The sequence below is a fragment of the Pectinophora gossypiella genome, chromosome 9 (assembly GCF_024362695.1).
Source record: "Pectinophora gossypiella chromosome 9, ilPecGoss1.1, whole genome shotgun sequence".
NCBI lineage: Eukaryota > Metazoa > Arthropoda > Insecta > Lepidoptera > Gelechiidae > Pectinophora > Pectinophora gossypiella.
Window position 1 is genome coordinate 3,178,269 of NC_065412.1, and position 9,748 is coordinate 3,188,016.

Sequence of the window (9,748 nt, forward strand, 5' to 3'; positions counted from 1 at the left end):
TTTCATCTCGAGCTCCTCCGTGCTTCGGAAGGCAAGTTAAGCCTGGTCCTGGCTGCATTAGCAGTCGTTAATAACCACCAATCCGCACTGAGCCCGCGTGGTGGTTTAAGGCCCGATCTCCCTATCCATCCCGTGCCCAGCAGTGGGGACGTTAATGGGCTGGTGATGATAATGATATTTGTTTGGCAGTCATTTACATTCCATTTAATTACCTATATCATTCGTTATCATCACAAACCTTTTATTACCTACACAATAAATAGATTGGAACGTTACTACTAAGATCTGGAATAAAACGGGTTATATGACGCGATCGGATCGCGCTGCGAACTTAAGAGTGAAATAATTCCTTAGCATAAAGTTTATGTCCCCGGTTAGTCTTGCTAGCATAACAAACTACCCTCGTATTTTTGTTATAGCTTCTCTTAAGTATGACATCAATCCGACTGACTGGTTGTGACCTAATTCTTCGGAGTGATACTTATTGTTTCTAATGGTATGGATATGCTCCACATACAAAGAGAGGCACTTCTATAAATGCTTGACAAGTTTAGTTTAGAAAACAGGTACCTTTTGGAGGAATAAAGAAATAAAATTACAATAATGGAGGTTTAGATAAGCACTGAAAGGTAAGTAGGTAGGTGTTTATCTACCGCGTTATGTCGATTAGTATGTTTAAAATAAACTGGAATGCTAAAAATATCTTCGAACTTCCAGACGTACGGCCGGGTTCCATCCCTATTAGGGGGATATCCCAACTATTCGCACAAATCGCTTCGCATAGTCCTTCATTTTGGGCACTGCTAGAGAGTGGAATTCTTTGCCGTCTTCTGTATTTCCGAATACATACAACCCGGGTGTTTTTAAGGCCAGAGTGAACAGGCACCTTCTGGGCGAGCTCGCTCCATCTCAGGCCTCGTAAATGCCTTCGGGCAAGTCTGGGGCCAAGAGCAAACCCATCAAAGGTAAAAAAGGCCACACAAAGCATTTCATATTAAAAGCAATATTGCAATTTGCGCACGTAAAAGTGTATAATGTTAAAAATTACAAATTGCAATATTGCATTTTATATGAATTGATTTGATGTGGTTTAAAACCCATTTTACCTAGAAGGACGTACGTTGACCAAATTGGAGATGTTCTTAGAAAAGGTTCAGTAAGACCTACGCTAAACCGGCGTGCGTGTATGATACGATTGATGAATGTGGAGGAAGCAAGTATGTCAGGATCGAAGCAAATGGAATTCCCTAATCTCTGCTACCCCGGTGGGAAATAGGCGTGAATTTATGTATGTGTGTATATGTAGAACCCATTTTATAGTTAGATAAAAGTACATCTTCACCGGGAGAATTCCCCTGTAATGTAATAATTATGATTCGATTTTGAGCATTACGTTACAATACTGTAGTACTGCTCTTTAGCGGTTCTCCCTCACCGATGTAATGCTCGGATCTGTAACATTACATTGCAAGCGAAAGTTCGCGGTAAGGGAGTACCTTTACTTTCATATGAGTCCACAAATGCAAAACGTAAAGGACATGACGAAATGGATTTTACAAGAAAGGAAGTATTCGTAGTAATTTCTACGTACAAAAATGTTTCGCGATTGACAGTCTACGTTGCAAACATTTTTGTCAATGGACGATCAGTCATTGATCCGGTTATTTTTGGAGATGCTTTCGAAAACAACTGAGTGGCGGGTAATTGGTTACGTAGGCACTTGAACTACGCAAGCGGGTTTACATCGATAGCGAATTGGGTCACGGTCCGTCGCCTGTTACGTGAGGGCAGAGGGGGAAACTCCTCTCGCGAAGCCTCGTTGGACGCAGTACTGCCATAGAATAAGGAATAATACCGTACAGAACGGCAACTCTTCAGTTCTCCACTCCCCACCAGCGGTTGAGCTAGGTTTACCTCACCCCTCGAATATAGTTTAGTCTTCAATCGTATGGCATCAGACGACACACACAGATGTCCGTGTACGATAACGTCAATGTGTAGTGTCTGTGTAAAACGAGGTTGTTTGTATAAAGTGTCCAGATTGGGTACTGCGCTAATCTTGTACAACCCTCTTTATAGCACAGATTTGTCAACTGAAGAACTCAAGTAGATGGTATGGAGCTGAGCACGTGAAATTCGTTTAAGATCCCAACATGAAAATCGAAAACAAATTCGACAATCATTGGTCTGTGCTGAATTCGAATCTGCGACCTCAAAGTGAGAGGCAAGCGTTCTACCAACTGGGCTGCCACGTATTAATGGAAACATCAAAAAATAATTATTATAAATAAACTAGTTATAGGTTTTACTATGATAGATAATAGTAGTTCGACAACAATAGAACAGGTTTACTGTATTAATTATGTCTAGAGGACACTTTAATGACATATTAAGTACGTTTAGGAAACGTGAGATATTCAAGACTGGATGGAATTCCGTTTATAGAGATCTTGGGTGAGAAAGTACTTTCAAATATTAGCAGAATTGGGTTGTGTACTAGCTTCAAGATAAATTACGAAATTCTGATTAATAAATAAAGACAGATCTAAAAATAACGAGAAACATTTTCTTTTTTCTATTAAACTTATCTATTAAAAAGCTAATTCCTATTATTTAGAACGCAAACAAGTGTGTGGGGTCAAACAATGTTATCAAGATTTTTAGGGAAATCCAAGATTAAGGAAAGTCAAGATATAAACATCCTTATTTCGATATCTTTAGTTATTATAACAAAATGCAATTCTTAGCTTTAATTAGTTCATACGTAATAAACGATTTGATAATAAAGTTCAAGACCTAGCCTGTTAATTAATGCTTCTTTGAAAACGTTCAACATAATTACAATAACAATGTTTGTTATCAAAACTTGCATTATGGTTTCTTGTAAATATTGTGATAACTAAATAGTTATCTTAGAATGCATTAGGTACCATTTAGGTTTATACCTATTCTTACTTCTCTCGTATTCCAGAGAATGACTATTTATTTAACAGTTTATTGTACACAGCGGGCTTAGAACCGTAAGCACGCGACTCTTTCTCGGCGCGACAGAGATCACCTGTCTCTTTCTGTGCAGTACTGTGAGAGAGTGACGGGTGATGTATGTCGAGGCGAGAAAGAGTCGCGCGCTAACACAAAACTAGCTTATTTCTAGTAGAAATCTCTGCCAGCAGACCGGGAAAGAGATAAACTTAAAAACTAAGAGAGGACAGATAGGCGTGTAGATACGTCACTAACAAATAGAAACTATAAATGGAATTGAAAACGGAATGTCCGTTGTACAAACTCTTTAATATTAAGAACACTGGATGCTTTTCTTTTTCAAATGAGGGACTTTCCAATCGGCGTTCCCAAAAAAGACGATAGATGGCGTTGTTAAGATTTTTCTTCGTTTAAACTTCTAATTTTATGGATAACAGACATATGCATCTTTTTACCTTTGACACTTATTATGACACTTTTTGTTACACCAAGGTACAATTACAACTTCCACCCATTATTATTCTAATCAAAATAAAGAGAAGCAATATAGGTAGCAACATCATTCTATACCACAATTTCAAATTCCAAATATCAAGCAACGATTAGTTTTATATGTGCTTATGCCAATACATTACATTTTTGAATAATTATGTACCCCAACAATGAGAAAATAGGTAATTATTACGTTAAAAGTGAACAACGCCATCTATCGTGTGTTTAACATCGATTGGAAAGTACCTCATCGAAAATGGAATGTCCGTTGTAAAAACTCTTTAATAGTAAGGACACTGGCTGCTTTTCTTTTTCGAATTGTTCTTTCTGGTGTAAGTAAGGGTGGTATTAATAAACCAATCTCAGCTTCGAGACTGCCCTCAAGATCATGTCAATGTGACAGTTCTCATATAAAAACAGGGACTTGAGCATGAACTTGAGGGCAGTCTCAGCTGAGATTAGTTTATTAATACCACCCTAAGTAAGTAAAATCTTTGTTTCCTCTACAAAAAAAAACACATGGATACATAAATACATACAAAAATACAATATTTGTAGAGGCTGGAGCTTAAACTAGGATACCCTGTGTTTTAGGACTCCAGGCCGGACCTCCAGAAAGTCATGGTCAAGACAAAAAAATAAAATAGAAAAACCCTCCTGGTGTGTCCTGGTGTTATCTGCCTAAAGGGTATATAATAAAGCTCTTTTTACATAAGTTATGCCTTTTTACTGCAGGGAACGTTCTCAAAGTAGGATTACTTCCCGGCACGGCACACTGGTTGCGAGATCATTGACCGACCCCACCAACGCACCGTTTTTTTGACCTGACTTATTGTAGATTTGCCGCAGATGGCATTAACTACTTGGCTGGACAAATGGGGAGCGCTGAAGGCTCTCACCCGTCACCAACCCACCCAATCCAAAGCTAAGCTATTATATTGTGTTGTTTCTTACCAAGTACGTATTTAGGGTTAGTCGATGTTAGTAAACACTGACCACAATATCTAGTTAAGATAGATAGTTACGTATAAGTTAGACAGAACACGCATACGTCCCACCAGAGAACGTTAGATACCGTTTCCATCAACAACCTTTTCTGAAAATGACGATTTAAAGTGGAACAATGTTAATTTTGAATTTCAATTTTGAATGTCACACGAAAATACAGACACATAATCTAATCATTCCAAAGTGTATTTTATTATGTTACCTATATACTGATAGAAGGAAGCAACTGGACCTCGTGTTCTTGCACAAACTATTTAACGGTTCTATTGATCTTTTATCAAAATTTAAAATAAGTACTCCGCTGAGACTTCGTAGGAAAAAAGCCTACTCCTTCTTTGTAACTCCACCATCTAGAACGAATTTGGGTCAATATGCTACTATTTCCAGGTTGTGTAGATTGTATAATATGTTGGCCAGATATCATGATCTTGACATTACTATGCCCTTAAATGCATATAAAAATATTGCACTGGCTGCTTTTTGTTAAATTATGTCTATTTTTTATTTTTTAATATAGTTTATATCTTGTTTTTCTTGTTCACTTGATTGTGCATGCTGTGACTACTTGTAATTGAGCTAGCTCTTAATCTTTTTTTTTTATTGTCTGTAACTTTGCATGTGCAGAGTGTAGCTTGTAAGTTGTCCATAATAAATAAATAAATAAATAAATAAATAAATAAATAAATAAATAAATAAATAAATAAATAAATAAATAAATATACTAGGAGTACCTACTGAATAAAGATATTTTTGAATTTCGAATTTCAATTTTGAATGTGTTTTGAAAAAACAGACACATAAATGTTTTAATAATCTAATAATTCCAAAGTGTATTTTTTACTTTGATACTTCAGAACTTCAGACACTTCCTAATTTTATTTTTAGTTATACCCGTCATTTTCTTATCAGCCGCAAAAGAAAAGGGACGGATGATTGTCAACAAGTTAATTTTAAAAGGAATGAATATAATAGGCATCTCCTTGGTATGCAATTCGTTTGACGTGATGTCTACTTAATTTAAGTTGTTTTAGATTTCTGCTCAAAATTGACGTGTATTCTATAAACTTTATGCCTGTCGATTATTGTCCCTTTCTTTTTCAACGCATGAGAAAATGACAGATATAACTTAAAATAAAATTAGATGGTATTTACAGGAATTAGCACCATTACTTGCTCATTGATGTACTAGTAGTACTAATTGAATAAAGATATTTGTGAATATCTATTGCATTTTAAATTTTGAATATCACACGAAAAAACAGACACATAATTGTTTTAATAATCTAATCCGCTAACACACTTCCGTTATCAGGAAAATGTAAAAATGAAAGTACAGCAAATCCGCAAGGTTACATGCGGATCCGGAAGTCGATATTAATAAATTGTGCCCCATCCCGACCCTGTTAACGGGTTGGGGGCAAAATTGGGGCAAAAACATCCGAAAACCCCCCCGCTACCACTGACGCTATATTTCATTGTATAAGCGTAAGTTGATGGGCTATTTTACATGATTTATTTGGATTTCAGTATCACGGAACCCAAAGCGTATAACGTTATTTTAATAGTGATCAAATAGCTTTCTACTTTTTGGATTCATTATTTATTACTCTTTTGTGCATGTTAAGTGACAAAAATAACAGTGTATGAAATAATGTGTAATGTATGTTTATGAACAAACTAACGGCTCCCGTGGTCCAGTGGTTGAGCGTTGGGCTCACGATCCGGAGGTCCCAGGTTCGAATCCCGGTGGGGACAAAACACTTTGTGATCCCTAGTTTGGTTAGGACATTGCAGACTGATCACCTGATTGTCTAGAAGTAAGATGACCCGTGCTTCGGCAGGCACGTTAAGCCGTTGGTCTCGGTTACTACTTACTGATGTAAGTAAGTAGTCGTTACATGAGCCATGTCAGGGGCAGTTGGCGGCTCAATTATAATCCCGACACTAGGTTTGATGGGGTTGGTAATTCACCTCACAACCCACACAATAGAAAATGAACAAACTAGGGTAGGTTTTTCAACTGTTAATTATAAGTCAACATACTCGTCCCATATAATGTGATATGATATATGTGATCCATACGATATGGTTTTTACTAATTAGTTTTTAGGCGTAGTGTAATTATTTACATACCTACTGCAGCTACGCACGGGTGGACACTTATTTTTTAAGAGTAATTTTTTGTAAAACCGGACCTGTCAATTCTTCAGGTTAGGCAAGCGGATCCTGTTACTAATGACGGGATAATGCTAGGGGGATGATGATGAAATTTTAGTTATGTTATGTAAATATACTATGTTACTCAGTGATAATGATTTTTGAAATCGGTCCAGTAGTTTTCGATTTTATTCAATACAAATAAAAATACATATCTTTCTTCTTTATAATATTAGTTTAAATATACATCTGGTGACATAAATTCAAGTCCCGTGATTCCCGTGATTTCGGTTCGGGGAATAATTTGGGAATTTAGATAAGATAAAAAAACATTAGGGTATATTACGTTTCTCTCGCATTCAGCATTTCAATTATTAATGTATTCTGTGGTTTAACTACTTATCTTCCCTGAGCATGTCGTAACAACCGACACAATCGACCTAGTCAAATTAGATCCTTTTTACGAAACGTCAAATCGATACATTTTATATGGAATTTGTGTAAAAAAAACCCTTATGACGTCATTAATAAACGTGCCCAAACGTCGTCGTAGGTTTTGTTAGGTATTTCATTCTTTAATTACCATAATGCTCCTGACACAAGAACAAACAGAACACTGACTGATATAACAGATGGTTGCCTGGAAGAAATGGCTATTTAGCAATAAGGCCGCCGATTGTGCTTCTCCTGTCACTTTTGTAGTGTTGTGTTTATAAGTGCAATAAAACGTTTTTGTATTGTATTGTATTGTCAAACTCGGTGAGTTGTGGGTACTTAGTTTACCTTGCGATGGATGTACTCGTACGGTCACGAGCATGTATTATACACTTTGGTACCATGTCACATTAACTTTTTTGACAAATTGAACTGTAAGTCTCACTAAATGTCAAATATGTTAGTGCGACAGAGTCCTAAAGTGGATACATTATATTGCTCATGACTGTACATGAACATCGTACTTCTTATGGACACGATGTTCTATAACTTACACTATAAAGATTGTAAAAGATGACAGTCATATCATCTTTTACATTCTATACCTAATAATATTATACTATAACTATAAATTAACTGTCAAAAATATAAAGATTACTATTGCACTATCTTTTGTAATAAAAATTGGATAGCAGATATTACATTTCCAAGCTACCTTCATGTAATTAGCAAAAATACAAAAGCTGTTTAGGTAAGTATGATACATAAGAAAGATTGTCCGAGTTTTGGAATTAGAAATCTATAGATACTCTTGATATGGATTGTAGTAGTGGGATTCAGTGGTGTCTGCGAACTCCAATAGGTAATAGCCAGTGTACTATATCCTCAGCCGAAGGTTGTCTGGAAGACAGATCGCTCTTAGCGATAAGGCCGCCTTTGCCCACCTTAGAATAAGTTTATCCTGTAAATGTTTTGTGAATTTGTGTGCAATAAAGTGTTTTTATTATTATTATTATAGGCGTGATCTCATGTATGAAATAGTATTTTTGCCTGTGGCAAATTCTCGGCCATAATGTGAGCGTACGATTATAAGGGCGTACCTATCAGAATGGCATTACTCATTTATGACTGGAATGGGGGTAATGTCGGCTTGACGTCATATTTACGCGAAGCCTTCTGCTTGAATACAGCCATCGTTAATTGAATATGGGAGCGTTCCACATAGGACTATAAACATTATTTACAAGTAGACATACGTTAATGTTTATGCAACAACGACAAAATAATGTCAATGACTGGAAACACTAAGACCTGGACCAGATTCGTAGATAACAAAAAATAATGGAGAGAAATGGGGAGGCCCTTGCCCGAAGGCACACAGATTGGTTATAGTAGATATTAGATTAAGGAAAAACTTTAAAGGTAACTATCTGAAAGAAAGGCTATAAATAAATAAAAATGTTTATACAACGTAAAGAGCGCGGATCACAGTTTACATAACCGAAAACTTTGACGAACTTGTGAGGCTTCACAGAAAATGTGATGGTTCAGGCGGTATTGGAGTTCTGGAAGCAGTATAAAGTAAATAGGTAATGAATGGTCGTGAGAATGAATAAATACTGGGCACGTAAAGTACAACAATACGTAGTTACCTAAAACATTAATCGGCGTTTAAAAGTGCGTGTTTACCTAGAAACTGTTCAATGAAAAAACAGCAAACTGATGGATGTCTAGGTTCTAATGGATTCTAGCACTATCTAAGAATCGAGAGGCGGTGGATGTGGCTAGTGATACTGAGTACTGACCAGTATTCGTCCGGTGGTGGTTTGGCCGGAGATGAGCTCGCCGGCCCAGTCCTTGGCCTCGGTCATGAAGGTGCCCTCGAACTCCTGTTTGCCCTGCCGCGCCGCCTTCTGCTCCTTCTGCTTGGGGTCGTTCGGGGCCAGCTCGGGCTCCTTGCGGCAGCAGACGAACGCGCACGCGCGCCATACCAGCACCACCAGCAACCCCGCGAGGAACGTGAAAATCGACGACAGCAGGAAGCACCACCATTTTCGGACACTGAGGCAGTCATCTTCAAGGATCGCCGCGGTAGTCGCCTCTTCCTCGGACGAAGCCATTCCCCGAGGGCGCGAGGCATCCAGTCGGGCGTGCAGCCGCCATGCACGTGCTATGCGCGCGCCCGCACGCCGTCCCGCGCGCGACTGCCGCCGGCGCCGCGCCCGCCGCTAGCCCCGCCCCCGCGCCCGCCGCGCCCGCTCCGCGGTCGATGCCGCGGGATCGATCCGCGCACGCGTACACCCACTACCGCGACCTCGCCACCCACATGCTTTCTTCTCCTGCTTCTCTTCTCTTCTCTGTCCCGGCGGCTGCAGACCCTCGATGCCCGCTGCCTTGCCGCGCCGACTCGCCGCCCGTCAGACCCCCTGAGCCATTGCTCTCGGCGGTGATTTATTACTGTATTTTATGACTGCGGACGTTTCGAATATTTTTATTGCAGCCATCACACGATTAATTTTCCATTAAATGTCCGGAAGGCTTCACCATGTCCCATGTTGTGGATGGAAGCTGAATGTCGCACGATTACGTCACTGTGTGGAGTACCTAGTAGTGTCGCAGAGAATGCGGAGGTTCAGGAGGTCAACGAATTCCGAACGTCTCCCGATAAGCGTAG

The 9,748-nt window shown here is 38.8% G+C and overlaps 1 protein-coding gene across 6 annotated transcripts in view; it reads right to left on the reverse strand.

Moving 5' to 3' along the window:
- The window catches only part of LOC126369367 (calcium-activated potassium channel slowpoke), a 70,111-nt gene extending 60,821 nt beyond the window's left edge, over positions 1-9,290 (reverse strand). For 5 of the 6 annotated variants that reach the window (XM_050013721.1, XM_050013724.1, XM_050013723.1 and 2 more), the window contains exon 1: positions 8,880-9,289. In XM_050013721.1, coding sequence (XP_049869678.1) covers positions 8,880-9,194 — 315 coding nt within the window. In that variant the 5' untranslated portion in view covers positions 9,195-9,289. Of the gene's footprint in view, positions 1-8,879 lie in introns of all 6 variants that reach the window. The other variant, XM_050013722.1, reaches the window with a different exon arrangement.
- Between the last annotated feature and the right edge of the window lie 458 nt (positions 9,291-9,748).